Source organism: Hibiscus syriacus, unplaced genomic scaffold, assembly GCF_006381635.1.
Source record: "Hibiscus syriacus cultivar Baekdansim isolate YM2019G1 unplaced genomic scaffold, ASM638163v2 tig00000002_pilon, whole genome shotgun sequence".
Lineage (NCBI taxonomy): Eukaryota > Viridiplantae > Streptophyta > Magnoliopsida > Malvales > Malvaceae > Hibiscus > Hibiscus syriacus.
Genome location: NW_024061752.1, coordinates 1,342,863 through 1,360,262, shown reverse-complemented (window position 1 = coordinate 1,360,262; position 17,400 = coordinate 1,342,863). Strand labels below are relative to the sequence as shown.

The 17,400-nt window shown below is 35.2% G+C and overlaps 1 protein-coding gene and 2 pseudogenes across 1 annotated transcript; 1 reads left to right on the top strand and 2 right to left on the bottom strand.

The window, feature by feature from the left end:
* Window positions 1-359: 359 nt before the first annotated feature.
* On the bottom strand, window positions 360-3,035 carry LOC120208971 (annotated as a pseudogene).
* Window positions 3,036-5,392: 2,357 nt separating this feature from the next.
* Window positions 5,393-11,444, top strand: LOC120161332 (U-box domain-containing protein 32-like; the record flags this gene model as incomplete). Its single annotated transcript, XM_039171875.1, is given in 15 exon segments — window positions 5,393-5,567; window positions 5,570-5,614; window positions 6,537-6,658; window positions 6,803-6,906; window positions 6,908-6,922; window positions 7,159-7,263; window positions 7,541-7,665; window positions 7,782-7,991; window positions 8,109-8,236; window positions 8,572-8,718; window positions 8,811-8,818; window positions 8,913-9,435; window positions 10,059-10,182; window positions 10,185-10,780; window positions 11,038-11,444. Coding segments are annotated over 15 exon segments (2,607 nt in total), but the record flags the coding sequence as incomplete, so codon positions are not given.
* On the bottom strand, window positions 7,257-16,277 carry LOC120209071 (annotated as a pseudogene).
* Window positions 16,278-17,400: the final 1,123 nt, after the last annotated feature.

The following is a 17,400-nucleotide window of genomic DNA, read 5'->3' as shown; positions in this document are numbered from 1 at the left end:
AATAGGGAGCTGATTAAAAAATATAGACAATGATATAATAGTACTTATCCCTAAATATAATGTCAATTATACTAATTATTCTTGAATCAGACATTGTTCACTCTAAATTGATCTTGACTTGATCTTATCATTCAAAAAGTCGACCCAATTTAAACTCAAAATTTTCAACAACAAAAAACCACATAAAACAAAATTGGATCGAAACTCGTTGAATTCAGGTTAAATGTCAATCTCTATATCGTAACTATTAGGGAATGTATCTTTGTAATTTCAATATTTATGGTTTACAAGAGAAAAAAACAACAAATGACATATTTAAGACAAGGTAACACTTAACAGTATTGTCTGAATGGTACATCTAAAATTACCTGGTGTTATGAAAGCAAGGCCTGCATTTTTGGTAGCATGCGTTTAACATTCTGAGCTCTACTATTGTATTGCTAGTGATATTCATTTTCAGGACTTGCCATGGCCAACAAAAGTGACTCAGCTTACCTCGGCTCCTCTCTTTGCCCTCTGCTTCTTCTAATTGTTTTCATTAACTCCTCGATCCGTTCACGAGTCCTGCTGCTCTGCTGTCGACTAGCTTCAGAGACCGCTCGGAAGCTGCCTGTGCAGCTATAGCAGCGGCTGCAAGTTCTTCTTTCAGCTTTAACTTGCCATTGGATATTTCCAGAGCTGCCTTTGTTTTGTCCAACTCTTGCTTCAAAATGACAGCCTAATCAAACATCAATGTTGTTGGATTTTATCTCAGCAACCCCAATTAAATTCAATGTCATTTTTAAGAGTTATCTAGATATAAATCAAGATTATCTATACTATTCTGAGTTTCTGACTGCTTCTGCTTGAAGCTCATGTATTTGACATTTGTGTCATGGGGGATATGATCCTCCATATTCGTGGAAACTTTAAATATGTTTGACTGATACGATGATAAGACGAGTCAGACTAGTCTTAGGCAAAGAGTCGAAGCCGAGTAATGTAAAAGATAAAAAGATATTCGTATTCATTCACATAGCACACAAGTTTGATGGTTCATATTGACAGAATACAACTACATACCAGTTTGTCACGCTCTTAACCTCTTTTTTTCCTGCTTCCACTTCCAACTCACAAGCTTCCCTCCATCTAGCAACACCTGCTTCATTTTCTTTTATTTCCGTCAATAGTTTCTCGACCTTATAAAGAGAAATTTCAATAAAATAATAAACTAAGAACAGAGAAGGGGGGTGAGCTGAGGATGCAGGAAAAAAAGGCAGATGCTAACATTTTGAGCTAAAACCATCTCCCTGTCTTCCAATTCCTTAATGTACAGTGTTTTCTTCAATTTTTTGAACTTGTTTCTCTGTAAGACTCTGCAGTCGCTCGTTATCGGACCTAGCATAGCAACGACAATAAATCTTTTAGCAGGAATAAGAATTGCATATTTAAAAACGGGAGAGCATAGATTCATAATATTTGCATCTTCCGAAAGAGGCACATCAATCTAGTTTTTACCTATACTATATCGTTAAAGTTATAAACTACAATCAAAGGATGCCTACATTGTCATCAAAAGCAAAATATTACATAGAGAAGTGCAATCACCGTGAGTTCCGATGCGAGTAAGTCTCCTATATATGCTCAATTAAGTTTTCTCATGTATCTAAACGATCATATTCTCATACTCATCAGAATATTTATCGGATGCAAGTTCGGGTACATAAGCAATAGCAGCAAACGTTGATGAAATACCGAGATTCCTCCAAAGATCGTCGTAATTGAGAAATTTCAAGTCTTAAATTCTTCATTATCTTCTCCACCGTAGAGGCCTGTCGAAGACGGAAGTTACTATGCAAGACATTTTGTTTGTTGCAAATTGATCAATGTATAGTACAGACGCATACCAGCTAGCTAGAATTACTATCACTAATTCTTACCGAACAGTGTGTGCCATCTATAATAGAAAACGATGGATTGAACAAAAAAAAAAATACGAGTTGTTCGAAGCGTGCATGAAACACTGTCCTTAAGTATCTTAACCCATATGAATTTTAGGTTCAACTGAACGGCAAAACTGAAGCATCCATGTGAAGCTAATATGTCAATGCAAACAAAGATAAAGTGAACTTGAACATACCAGGCTAACAACCTCCTCTTCACACTCGCTATTATCGGATTTACTCCCATTAGTAGAAGTACTACTGGCCCCGGAACTCTCGATGGCTTGCTCGTTGCTTCCCATCATAAACCCGAACCCGACTCTCTGGAGCCCCCGCTCTGCAATATGTAACAATGCCACCCTCTTTTGCTCATTGTTCCCTTTCAACTTATTCAAATTCTTCTCCACTGCCTCTTTCTCCACCAAAGCGATCCTCAACAAGCTGTTGATGTCACGGTTCTCCTCCGTTAAACTCACAAGGCTGCTCTCCAATTCCCTCTTCTCCTTCTTTCTTGCTTCCTTGAACTCATTTGCTTTCGAGTTAGCTTCACTCGCAAGTTTTAAAACCATGGTAATTTATCTCCAAAAATCCCCAGTTCTTTGTTCTAATTCTGTTTTTTCGCTATCGCAATCGCTCTCGCTATCGACATTCTCCATCAATGCCTTTTCATCATTCAAAACTTCGATGAGTTTGACCAAATTTTCCTTCACTGACCGGATCGAATCCAAAATTTTCTCAAATACTTCATTCCGAACTTTAGTTTTGGATTCAAGCTCTTCGATTTTTCCTCTAGAAATTTCAAGCTGTTTCTCGAGTTCTAGCTTCGCTTTCAATTCCTCGTCGATCTTTCTAGCGAAACCTTCTTCGTTTTCTCTCAGAATGACTTCAAATTCCTCGATTTGGTCGTGGACTTTTTCCGTTGAAGTAGCGGCGTGAGCAATTGCTTCGTCTCTTTGTTGCTGTAGGAGACTCATATTCTCCTCCAAAGATGAAGATTTGAATCGGAGAGATTCCAATTGGACGAGGATCATGATCGGAGATTGATGACGACACGGCGGAAGAATCGCGACCGCTAATAGAGATTTCTGATGAAGGGTCTGCGGTGGTTTCCATGATCTATAGACAGAAGAAAATGATTTACGGGTTGTGGTGAGAAAGGGAGATGAAGTAGGCATGGAGGGAAGAGAGTGTCTTCAGAAGCTACCAGTCAAACGGACACCAGAAAGGTCAGGTGGGCGAAGGGAATACATGGATAACTAGTTTTGGCGGGGATTAGTTAAATGTCACTATGTTATGACTTCCAGTTAAATCCTTATTTAGTCCCCAAAGTTGGGCACTTTTATCTATTTGGTCCCTGAATAAAGTTTCTTTTTCATTAGTTTGACACATGGAATTGCAAAGTATTATCCATGTTCATCATTATCTATTTTCATTTTTGTAATTTATGAAACATAAAATTGGTTACATCCAATTAAAAATTATCTGAATATTTTTCTTACACCTCACAATCATTGAAAATCTTAAAATATCTTTAATATCTGACATTAAAGATCTTTAAATGACGTAAAAGAAATGTCTTGGAAGATATCAAGACCTAAATTTTGAGATAATTCTAATGGCACGGCTTTTAATAGCACTTGACCTACAAGATTCAATTTCTCGTCACTGACCATAGTCACTTAGGCCATACCCTTCTAATAGTCTTCATATCTACGTTAAAAATACATTAACGAGTCTACATAATCTCTCAAATATGATCAAAAGACAAGATGCAACTTAATAAAACACCTTACCTTAGCGTTTTTTTAACTCTACCTTTCAATTGATATCGATCAACGATTGATAATCATTAATTATAACTTTACGCTCAAATAAAAAAAAAACATCGATAATATTACAATTCATTTGATCCTATCAATAAAACTACTCTTTTAAGTCTATTTTTTCCATTTCATACAGATCATGTAAATTTACATAAATTTAAATTTATTAGAATATGAAAAAAAATTAATTATAGCAAAGAACAATTCCATTATAATCGAAACAAACTTTAATCGAAAAAGATTCTTCAAGATGAAAATAGAAAGCAATATAAAAGTGCAAAGGACAATGCTAAAGCTTTATAAAAACGCTAAAATAATAAAACATTCAAACTAAAATCAATGCTCCGTTTAAATAGAAAAAAAAGGAAAAGGATAAAAGAATATTTAGTCCCTTTTACAATAGTTTCTCAACTTGGTCCATATTTTTTGTCCATATTAGTGTCTTAACTTAGATTATGCCACACGTTTTAGAATTTTCTTACACCTTAAACACATGATTATTCGATATCAATATCAATATATATATATATATATATATTAAAAACTACAATTATGTTAATTTATATACATATTAAAAATGAATTAAGACGACTTATATAGTATAAAAAAGTTAAATTCTATTTTTCAAATCATTATATTAACTTAGTTTGATGGATGAAATTAAAATATATATTTTGAGGATAGTCAAGTTTTTCATTAAATATATTCATTACTTATTATTCTCAATTATCAATTTTCACTCATTCAACAATTCAAAATTTTATAAAACTTAAAAATTTTATAGTGCGAATAGATCTTATCCCTTCAAAATTTATATCCATCCTCTCACAATAAATTTGTTATATTTTAACCTTTAATAATACATTTTTTAAAATTTAACTTCTTATTGTGTTAAATATATCATTGACAAAAAATAATATTTTATTGTGTAAATAAGTTAATTTTTAAATATATTAATTATAAAACTAAACTATTTAAAATTATTAAAATTAAAATTTAATAATTTTGGAAAAAAATAGTAAAACTTATAGTTTAATTAGTGTTTACGTTAGAAACGATTCAAGTTTTTCATTATAAAATTAAGACTCAACTTTAACTATTTTTTTGAACCGAACGACTTCAGTGGTATATGAATTATTGTTATTCTATGAATATCAGAGGTTTGAGTATTCAATGTCAAATGATTGAGATTTATCTATGAACAGATATTGTCTTATACTTACTACAAATTAATAAAAATTAACTATTTTTAAAAGACGATTATTAAATTTAATTAAAATAAAGACTAACATGATAAATTGTATAAAAGTTAAGGACTACATTTATCATTATTCCAATAACATAAAACTCTGCCTTTTCCATTCCACACTTGCCACTTGGTCTTATATTCCTTTACCCATCTTCTTTTCATTTATTTATTACCGTTTAAATCTCATCGTAATTTTCAAGCGACTGTTTCTCCCTTTTTTTCTTTGTTTTGTCCAAAAGGTAGGTTAGACTTGAGAGCAATGACACAGATCTAATTATGAAAAGAAGAAGAAAATGCCAGGTTTTAACTCGGTGATTGACCACTCACCGAATCAATTTGGAAAATTTAAAGTGGTCCTAAATCCCGATCATAATTCCCGTGGAACGGGATACTCTTAAAATAAGAAAAAAATCAACAAGAAGAAGAATCTGTGGATAGATGGGAAGTCTGTGGGAGAGAATGAAGGAGAGAGAGAATACGGTGTTGAGGAGGTTATTTTTGTTGCGGTGGGGAGGAATGTTGAGAAGAGCAAGACGACGCTTAATTGGGCGGTTGACAACTTTCCCGGGAAAAGATATGTGTGCTTCACGTTCACCGGCCTACTCATGTACATACATCGAGTGAGTTTATTTTTTCTTTTCCTTTTTTAATTTTGTTGAATATTGAATTTTGGAGTTTGCTCACTGGTTGTTGATATACCGTTTTTTGCTGAGAAAGTTGAAGGAAAAAGAAAGGGAGATTTGGAAGTTGTTTTTGTTTTTTACTGCTGACGCCTGCTCTTTTTGTTTAAAAAAATCAAAATTCGTGAAAGAAAGAGAGCAATTGTTTGCTTGTTCCTGTTTTTATCATTAGCTTATTAGATTTGAAAACAATTTTTTTAAAAAAAAATTCTTGAGCTGATTTTTTGAATAACTCAATATCGAATGAACTAGGATTGAATTTTAGCAGCACTTCTGGATTACAAGATTATATTGCTGCAAATCCATTAAATCTCCCGGAATTTTTGTTGGAATAATGAACGGTGGACCCTTGCTGGAAATACAGAGTTTGATTCGAAGATGCCCAACCTCACAAAAAATACAAATAAATAAATAAATAATAAAATGGTTTGCTCTATGACATTGAATAATGTAAACTGGTTTCGATATGAACAAACAGAACTGAGGGACAACCTGTTTCTGTTTGGTATTTGATTTAAGAGTCCAGTTCATTTGACTGAAAATAGAAACGTTATGGAGTTACTAATCAGAAATCATACTTCATTTGGAGTTTATATTGCAGTTCAACGGATATTCATAATTTGACAGAATTGGTAAGTAACATGTTTCTGTTTGGTAATTTGATTTAAGAATTCACTGCTTTGACAGATGATAGAAAGCTTGTGGAGTTGGTGATCAGAAATACTATATATTGCACTTTAGTGGATGTTCGTAAATTGATAATGAGTAATGATTATTATGCATATTTGTAGCTTGATTGCTTTGATCATATGGTAGAGATTTTAAGGTACTCCTATATCTTTAATTTTCTAATTTTAAACAGCGGACAGAAAGCTCAGGCTTGGTAAATCGAAACAGCATGCAGTTGAGGCATTCCAGAAACTTGAAAGACAAAAATTGAGAGAACTCTTAGATGAATACCTTCTTATTCTTGACCATTCAGAGGTACTATTATTTTCTGTCTTTTCTGATTTAGTTCTGTCACCGATATGACCAAAATTACACTGCCCTGGAATTATTTTTGTTCTGAGCAGCACCCTTTCTGGGTTTGTTTGTTTGTGTTCCTATTAACCAATGGACATTGTCCAGGTACAGGCAGATGCAGTATGGATAGAAATGGACAGTGTTGAAAAAGGAATCGCAGAAATTATAGCACGTCAAAATATTAGATGGCTTGTCATGGGAGCAGTAGCTGAAATATTATTCTATGTAAAAATCTCTTATCACAATCCTATTTTCATCTTATACCATCATGGTGCAACTCTTATACTTAAGGAGATTTGAAAAGCGTCAGTTATACCCAAGTAGTATCATCATGAATTTATGTAATTTTGGTATTCTGAATTCTTCTTAACAAACCTAGCTTGGTGATTACAGTGGTGGTGCAAGCCTCCAATTTATAATGTATTTGCAATTATGAACTTAAATTCTCTTCGAGATTGCAGGAAACTAGTGGAACTGAAGTCCAAGAAAGCAATATTTGTATGCCAAAGTGCACCAGTTTCTTGCCATATCTGGTTTGTTTGCAAGGGCTGCCTCATCTATACTAGGTAATGCTTGGTTGCTCAACATTCTTTTAGGTTGGAAGAGGCATTAATGCCTCCTTCACTGCTGTTTGGTCCATTGGATCAGCAATGCAAAATTTAACTGTGACCTCATTACTTAAAGATGATAGATTTACCCTTCTTACTATCTTAGAATTAATTTGTTTGACTGGTGGCGGTTGTCTAGCTCTAAACTAGTGGATTAGCATTTCAGGTTAACTTTGTAGAGTTTTGCACTGAGAACTTAAATGGTTTTTTACTAGTTGGACTTAATATGAAACAGAGTAAGCAGAAAAGAAGGATCTAGTAGAGAGATTGCAACTCCATCACGACCACCGGATTCACCCTTAGGATCAGCACAATCACAGATCTTGCTGTCAGAATCTGTGCTTAGGAAGAGACTTCTAGGTAAACTCCCTGCTTCTGATCAAATTCTTATTTTAGATCTTGTCTGTTGGCTCTCATTTATAGAGTTCCAGGCAGATGTTTTCCCCTAGGAATAACTTAGTTGCTGAGCCATGCAGAATTAGAGGTAGAGACTGACAGAGTGAGGGGAAATTTGAGGCCTACTTCCATTCATTCAGAAGATCCAAACTTGTGTAGCAATGGAGTAGGCAGAAAAGAAGGGTCTAGTAGAGAGATTACAACTCCATCACCAACACCGGATTCACCCCTAAGTACAGCGCAATCAGAGATCTTGCTGTCAGAATCGGTGCTTAGGAAGAGACTTCAAGGTAAATTCCCTGCTCCAGATCAATATCTCATCTTAGATTTTGTCTGTTGACTTCCATGTATAAAGCTCCAGGAAGATATTTTCCCCTAAGGAATAACTTTGTTGCTGAGCCATGCAGAACTAAAGATAGATACAAACGCAGTGAGAGGAAATTTAAGGTCTTGTTCCTGGCATTTAGAACATCCAAACTCATCTAGCAGTGGAGTTGTTGACACTGATGGGTCAACCCTGTTGCGAATGGATGAGGTGAGAAAAGATGCTTTAATTTTTAACTTGTTGGTAACATTGCCAAGATAATTGACGTTATTTTCTGGTAAGGCTGTAAGCTATTCTAGCTGTTCCTTTTAAACATTGCATTTAGAGAAAAAGAAAAGAAAATCCAAGGGATTATGGTTTTTATTGTTGAATTTATCAAGCTTTTATAAACCAGAGTTTGGATTCCTTTGAGTCAGATTGTGTCCAGCAAATGAATTTAGTTACCTGTTAAAGAAAAACACCTTCTTAATCTTCTTCTTAGTATGTAAGCTATTTTTATCACACTAAACAACCAGATTATACTACAATGATTTGCTGATTTTCAGGAAGCAGAACATCAACGGCAAGTCAGTAATGAAATTGATGAACAAGTAGAAGTGTCTACTATATATGGTCTTAACTTAAACCAGGAAGCCTTTTCAGAAACAGTGAAGCAATGGAAGGAGGATGATGACATGGAGGCTATATCCAAGGTGAAAATTGCTTCTTCTTTTGCTTGATTGACAAGATTCTGATTTCAAATCGAATGAAGCTTCGGAAACATCTTGCCTGAGTAACTTGATAGAAGATGAAGTTGAATTGTACCATTTCCACTGATCCCCCCACCCCCCCTTCTCTCTCAAAAATAAACAAAAAATTCCTGCTCATGATACTTCTTTTCAGGAAGAGGCTTAGAAAGCTTATGTGTGAAGGAGATGAGCAGAAGGAAAGAGATGGAGGAATTTCTTGAAAGAGAAAAGCAAGAAGTACAAAAGATGAAGGATCAGCGTGATGAATTTATTAAAGAACTGCAAAGGGTTAAGGACCAAAGGGTGAAACTTGAGAGCCAAGTTGCGGAGTCCCAATGCATAGCGGAGCAGTTGGAAGACAAGATGTTCTCAGCTGTGGAACTTTTGATTAGTTTTAAGAAACAACGGGATGACATGAGAATAGAGCATGGAAATGCATTGAGGGTGTTGGAAAAATTAAGGAAATTGGTAAATGGAAGAGATGGAAGCTTTCCAGGGACACAAATCCTTGAATTTTCGTTCATGGAGATTAACAACGCCACTCGTAACTTTGACCCATCTTGGAAGATTGGAGAAGGAAGATATGGAAGTGTATACAAGGGTTTCCTTCGCCATTTGAATGTTTCTATAAAAATGTTGCCTTCATATGGCTCTCAAAGTCTCATGGAATTTGAAAATGAGGTAAACTTTATCCAACATCTCTACATAATTACAGCATCGAAAGAAATTGTTGTTCTTGTTGTTTTTTTCCTTTCCCCTTTTCCCCGTTTCCCCCCTGCTATAAGCATCTGCGCATGATACATCTGATGAACTAGAGACAGATTGTAAATTAGGATTGTCATACTAGGGAAAAATCTTCTTTCATGGAGGAACCATTTTTGGCATCATTCAATTATTATCGCAGTCTTGAAATGTGCTTTGTTATGCTACACCTTGGCATATTACCATAAACAGTAAATCACCGAGTTGTTGCTTTAACATCGAAATATGTTTCGAGTGTACCATTTCAGTGATTAAAAAAAACATTTCCGATCAGAGTAAAGTAGAGGCGAGAATAAAAAAAGCCTCTCAGACAGCAATTAATTGTTTGCATATCCTGCAAGCTTCCGGATCATTTTATTGATAAGAAATCTGAGGTGCTTTCTGAAAGTAATCTGACATATTCAATTGGTGCTTCTCATATATAGGTTCTTTAGCTGCCCCTTTCTATGGTTCAAAAAGTGGCCTTAGTTAAATTTCTGTTACCCATTAATACCACCAGTAAGTTTTCCAGTGATGGTTTATTTTCTGATAATTTATTTCAGGTAGAGATATTATGTCGGGTTAGACATCCAAATCTGGTAACAATAGTTGGAACTTGCCCGGAATCCAGGTCACTGGTCTTTGAGTACCTCAGGAATGGCAGTCTAGAAGAGCGCCTTGCCTGCAAAAAAAAACTCCACCACTTCCATGGCAAACTCGAATTCGCATTGCTTCTGAGATATGTTCTGCTCTTATCTTCCTCCACTCTAACAAGCCTTGTATACCCCATGGGAACTTAAAACCTTCTAAGGTCCTTCTAGATTCCAATTTTGTATCAAAGCTCATTGACAGTGGCATCTACCGCTTGATCCCGCAAGGTGAAAATGCAGATATTTCTGCATCTGTTTATACGGATCCAGTGTATCTCGAGAACAGAGAAGTTACCCGAGAATCTGATGTGTACTCGTTTGGAATGATACTGTTACGACTTTTGACTGGGAGACCAGCTTTGGGGATCTTGAAAGATGTTGAATGTGCATTAGAGACAGAAAACTTTGACACAGTGTTGGACCGGACAGCTGGGAAATGGCCATTTGAAGATGCCGAACTCTTGGCTCAGTTAGCATTAAGGTGTTGTGACATGCAGCCATGGAATCGACCAGACATGTCAGAAATCTGGAGTCTGCTCGGACCAGTGAGGGATGCATGTACCAACTCAGCACCATGCTTGGAAGCTAAGGAGCTTCGTCGTGCTCCTCCTCATTTTGTCTGCCCAGTTTTTCAGGTAACATCCAAGAACAGTTCTTTGGAGTAGAACTTATGCCTGCCATTCATCGAACCCCTTTTATCACTTGAACAAGTGAATCAATATGTATATGTGTGTATATTCTTTTTAGTGATTTTCATGGTTACATGATGCATTTAGCACATGAAGATCCCCCCAGTTTCATTTTTTTCTACCACATATAGTTTTCATTTGGCTGAAAAGAACATATTTAATTTGGTTCTTATTTCCATGATGTCTGTCTTTTGAATTTGCAGGATGATGAAGGATCCCTCATAGCGGCCGACGGCTTCACATATGAAGCCGATGCTATTAGAGGATGGTTGGAAAGTGGCCACGACACATCTCCGATGACAAATCTTAAGCTCGATCACTGCAATCTGGTCCCTAATTATGCTCTTCATCAGGCAATTCAAGAGTGGCAACAACAATATTGATACTTCATCTTGCTTTTCATTTCCTGTACGGCCAGGCATCTGGCCGTACGGATCATATTACTCGACCTTCGACCACCGGAGCGGATAGAAAGTATATACCTTACTCATACTCGCATGTAAAGCTCAAGGGATTACAGTGCCATCGCTGAATCAAAAGTTTCACTTATTATTCTTTACAGAAATATATGCTGAATTAGACGTTTCACTTCATCTTCTTATTCGCTATAGGCTTATTATGTTGAAGTGAATAATAACGATAACGACCATAAATCATTTGTTTTACCCTATATACCCTCCTAGGATTACTCAAATTACAAGTTTCTGAAACTTCAGGGACCCGGCAGGGTCAGTTCTTGGGTTGAAATTGTGGGCGGTACTGATCAGGTCGAGGTTCAAGTGATAGCAGCCGCCACACCAGACCAAAGTCCATATAATTGTCATCTAAATTATTGATTCAAAGGAGAACCAGTAATTACAGTATCTGTTCTTATTTTGTCTGATCCAATAAAAGAATAACTTAATATCCTGAAATGCTGTGATTAGAAAAAAGTACTGTTTGCTATCATCCTATCAGTTTCAAACCAATGGAAAGTGATTATAGCAGAGTGGAGGGCCACGGGTTTCACACTTTAAGATGTTTCAAATGATTCAAGTGTTTCTACATTCGAAACATGACACGGCAGCTTACTGTATATGTTATTAGGAGTAAATAAAATTCGATTCGAAAATTATATTCAATTCAACTAAAATTTTATAAGTTTAACTCAAATTTTTGTTAAATTAAAGTTGAATAATAAATATAATTCACCGACTCGTCTAATTCAGAAAAAATTATCTCGATTCAATCAAATACTAACCATTAATTTTTCAATTAAAATCATTTGTACTAGGCACAGCCTGTTACATATTTTTTTCTGTCCTTGATTTTTGTGGACAGAAGCATCAGCTTCAGCCTTCTGCCTTCAGCTGTTACCAAGGACGAAAATAGAGCCTCTAAGGTATTAGTGGACCATAACCTTTAAAAATTAAAATGTTGAAAATTTTAAGTTAAAACAATGATAAAATTATTTGTTACCTCTAAAAAATAGAATTCATTGCCATCCCTGTAAATTTGGATAATTTTAAACAACTCCGACGATAAATATTGTTGAGTTCATCGCTATTAACCAAACATTGTTATGCTTATCCTTAAGCCAACACAAGTATTGCTGGCATCAACCATAAATGGACATCATTTTATGATCAACTATGAACTTCATTGCTTTATTGATCTATGCCCCAACTTTTCTATTAAAATCATATATAGACTTATCAACCCCTACTGCCCCAAGCATGTTTTCTCTGGCATCAAATCCATGCAGAGCTCTTCTAGTTAACTACCCTGTAATCCGGATTCGGAAGAGATTGCCGGCCGGATACATGTATACACAGTTTTCTTAAGAGATAATTCATAAATTCTGAAGATCATATTCATATAGGTGAAGAAAAACAGTCTGGATAACTAGCTTAACTTGATGCAAATAATACGAACACCGTGACTTAACCAAGCAATGTTAAATTTCTGGTCTGGTACATTCGTTGATACAGGAAAGATGTTGTGCAAGATATTAACCACAAAAATCATCAAATGAGCTACAGAGTACAGAGTACAGGCATGGAAAAAAATTATCCTTCTTACAGTTACATATTTAAAAGAAAATAAGAATACAACACTACACGTTAAAAGAATGCTCTATCAGTGCCCACACAGTTTATCCCTATGAACTATTCCCCCACTGGATCATCTTTTAGGTCATAAGGAATAAAGACTCTTCTGACCTCTGAAAACTAGCCTTTTAGTTCACTTCATCGTCTAATCATGCCAAGACTACTGAAGAAAGTACGACTTTCGACCTTCGGATAAATCAACTGAAAGGCTAGTGGTTTAGCGTTGCAAATCTATTTAAACAAGTTTTATGACTTTATGCAAGGAGGTGAAACTAAGTTGTATAGCTTACAAAACTCTGTTTACCTCTGGCTGAAACATAGGGAAGAAACTCCAGTTGTTACAGGGCCTAGCTTCCTTTCCGGAAACCTTTTCATTCGCCCACCATTCGGACCTGACGGTGGCCTTGTCAGAAGCTTCTCCTTTTCTGTTGTCAAAGTTGAACTCTTTAACTGACCCGAGAGTAACGGAGCGATGCTTTTGATAGCAATGATCCTCTTCAGCTTCTCCTGAAACCTTTTCATCTGTTTCTTTGGATGTTTCTATAATATACAGCTCACAAGAACTTTCTACATCCTTTGCTAGTCCATCTTTTTCTATCCCGCCCTGCGCCACCAAATCCTTCGGATATTCATACTCTGGTATGGTTCTGCTTGATGCCAGTGACTTGTTTTTGAGGCAGCGTGCACATCTTCGCCACTCAATTCAAAAGAGACCCTGTGATCAATAATCTCATCGGTTTTAGGTCTACGTGTTGTGTTAGAAAGCAATGCTACCTCAGAAATCTGACTCTCCACGAGAAGACCATCTCTTGAGGCAGGACCCAAACCATCAGGTGTCAATGATCCTGAACCCAATCTTGAACCCAAACCCAGACCATCTGGAGTCACACATCCAGAACCTAGTCGTGAACCTTGCCCCAGTCCGTCTGGTGTTAATGATCCAGATCCTAGCCTAGAACCCCATTTCCTAGTAGTAAATGTTCAAATCCTAAGATTTTGGGAGCATCCCCCATGCGGAACTCAAGGATAGGACGTCTATCAGGGAAAGGAGATGATGTGCCTGAATTAGAGATTACAGACCCAGGAGATATGAGATTACCACCAGGGCTCCCAGGGTATATTTGATAAGACTGAAACTCATAGTGGGACAATCCAAATTTCTGATTGATCCAACTGTTTCTCCGAGCACGCTCCAAGGAAGATGCCAGCAATTGAGCAAACGGTACTTCGGGAGATGAAGGTGTAGTCAGCTGAACAGATTCTGGAGGGGGTGTAAAAGGAGCTGTGGATGGTTCAGTTGTCAAGGTAGAGAATACCGGGGGTGTGACTAACTGGGTTTCATATGCATAAGGGCCTATGGCAAAAATGGATGCAGGTCCGCGGGGAGAGTAGGTGTTAACTGAAAGGGCAGTTAGGGATAGTAATCCAGCCGGTGATTGGGTGGAAGATGGAGGATCCGATTGCAGGAATGATGCAGGGGATGAGGGAGGGGCAATAAAGGGCATTACAATGCTGGTTGGATTGCTTACATTTTCAGCAGTTGAGACTGCAGCTCTAGGCATCACTGGTTCAGCGACAAGGACAGCATGGCCAATTCGTTTACTGTTCTTGTGAGATCCAAAACACCAGTAAAAGCTCCAGCAGCTTCCCCATCTTTTCTTCTGCAGTTAAATAAAAGAGTGTGAGTCAGGATTCCATACAGAAAATAAGTTATTTTCATCCTCAAGCACTCTCTGTAAGGTAGCAACCCTAAACAGCTAGAATAAGATGTGGATGGAGTAATGAAGAGTAAGATGAACAAATAACTATCTGTTACCACAACATAATAATGAGTACATCACAACGATTAAATCCGCATAAAAAATTGATAAAATCTTCTCTGCCTGGATCTTATTGTTGCAATATGCTTACAAAACTCCAGTTTCCATATTCCTTTGCTAACTTCGCATGTACAATGTGGTATACGCGACAAAAACAAATAAACTGCACAGCATAAAATACTCACTCAAACAACATAAACAGGTCTCAATGTACGTGTGAGTATATTGTGACTGGATTCACTATAAAAATCAAGCCAAAACTGCTGCCAAAAAGGCAGCTTGAGCAAGCATTTACTCTGACTTCAATTAGTGTTTCAGTTATCCAAGGAAGACCACATATTAGACAGCAAAGAACACACTTTTTGAATATAACTTTTAGTCCGAGATTATAAGATGGGTCAGTCAACAATTTTGGCTGATCAAATTGCATTCTTCCTAGAATATGATTCCATAGGCAGATCATAAAATGGAAAAAAAGACTAAAAACATATATCATTCATATCAAATATCAAATATCAAATTAAGCTCCATTTCTTTTACATTGTGTAAACCAGATCGACTAATTTTCCACCATAACCAGATATCAGAGAGTTCTTCCATAGTAGGACACTAGAATGAATATAGGAGATGCACCAACCACCCAAACCGTGAAGGAATTGTAGAAAACTGACCAAACTAACTAGAAACTACCAGAAATATTACTTTTTTACTTGAAAAAAAATAACCTTCTAAACTCAAATCTGCTCCTTAAAGTATAGGCGTAAAGCGATCTTTTATTTCTTTTTCTATTTTTAATTGAATTCCAATGAGTAAGATTTTCATGTTTGCTGTTTATTCTCAAGAAGCATGAAAAGCAAAAAGGTAAGACTAGAAGCTTGAGCTGAATCTAGCTCAGCTAAAGTTTAGAATTCCGGATCCGAATTTCAACTACTTTCAGTTTTTGCTCAGTTTCTCGGCGACCAAACAGATAACGGAGAAAATTAAAGTTCAATACTGAAATCAAATCACAAATAAATTTCATACTATTCAGCATCGAGAAAAGCAAGCAAAGAACATAAACGGGAATTTCTTTTTTCCAATAACTCGAGTCTCCGCTCTCCTCCCCACTTCTGGATTATCAATTCAAAAGAGACCTCGAATAATCTGAAAATCGTGAATTTCCAGTACTTTTCCCGGCAACCAATCGGGAAAAAAGAACAGAAGATTTTGTTTTTTACAAAATACTTATAATAAAAGTGGATATACCTGAACGGTGGTAGGCTGGACTCTGGACTCGGCGGAGACGATGGCGGAGGCAGCGGCGTTAACGGTTTCAACGCTGTCGTTTACAGTTCTCATCTTCGATTCATAAGCTTAAAACGATGCGCTAATAACATCAGCTTCATGTAAACTTTAAATCTATTCTTAACTCTCAAGATTCAACGAATCTTTAACAACGATTTGAAGACAACTTGAATGAAATAAAAAAATTAAAATTAAAACTTTTTTTTGCTTAAATTAATTCATATAGATCAGATGAGAGCTCTGATTTTTATTTTCTTTTGCCTTCTCTTCCGGTTCAGTTCCCATTCAGTCGTTTTCCTCCATTTTGCACCGAGTTATTGCCACGTCATCGAGATAGATGATGGGACCCACTGCTTTTAGTTTTTCATTTTTTCCATTTGTTGCTATCTGTTGTATTTTGCATTCTTTTTTTTTTTTGATGAAATTAAAATAAAAAAAAATAAAAAAAATATTTTGTTTTTAATTTAACAATCTATTATTTATGGACTCATTTGGAAAGTTCATGAATGAAGGTCAGACCAATCACAAAATAAATATAATATAATCTCTCTTTTTTGTATTATTTATATTCTTATTTTAAAATAATTTACACTTTTTTTTTCATCTTATCCTTTTGATTCTATTGTTGAACTACTTATTTCAGTTTCAATTAATTCAATCGTTAATGTGATTTAATTCTAATAATTATGATTAAACTAAAAACAGAAATTAAAATCTTGGTAATAATTTAAGTGATAATTTTTTTAATAATTGTTATTTAATTTATTAATCAATTATAAAAAATTAAATTCTACAATAGATTATTTTAATACATATAATTCTAACATTAAATATTATTTTATAGAATGAAAATAAAATTAAAAGGTAAAAATCTAAAAAGATAAAGAAATTATTTTCAATAGTTTGCTTGGTAGGTGAAAATATAAAAAGTTAAAATTCTTTTCATGTTTGATAGAGTCGAAAATGAAAGAAAGAAAAATAATTTCTTTAAAATATATATTTTGAACTAATTTGTATTTTTTTTATCTTTTTCCTCTTTATATAAATCATTAATTTTGTTAAAATAATAAATATTTAAAATGCAATGAAAATTTACAATTATTATTGCAAACTAAACACATAATAAAGAATTTTTTATAATTATTAACCCAATAAATTAGTCACTTAAAATCGTACAATTTTTTAATTAAAAAACTAGCTAAATAAACTCAATGAACAATAAAAGGAGATAAAACTATTGGACGACAACATATAAATTATAAATCAGAGTTAAATGATTTGAGAAAATTATCCAATAATACAAATTGTGTATACAAATTCAATATAAGGGTATAAAGCATGAAATATCAACATGATAACAAATATATGTCAT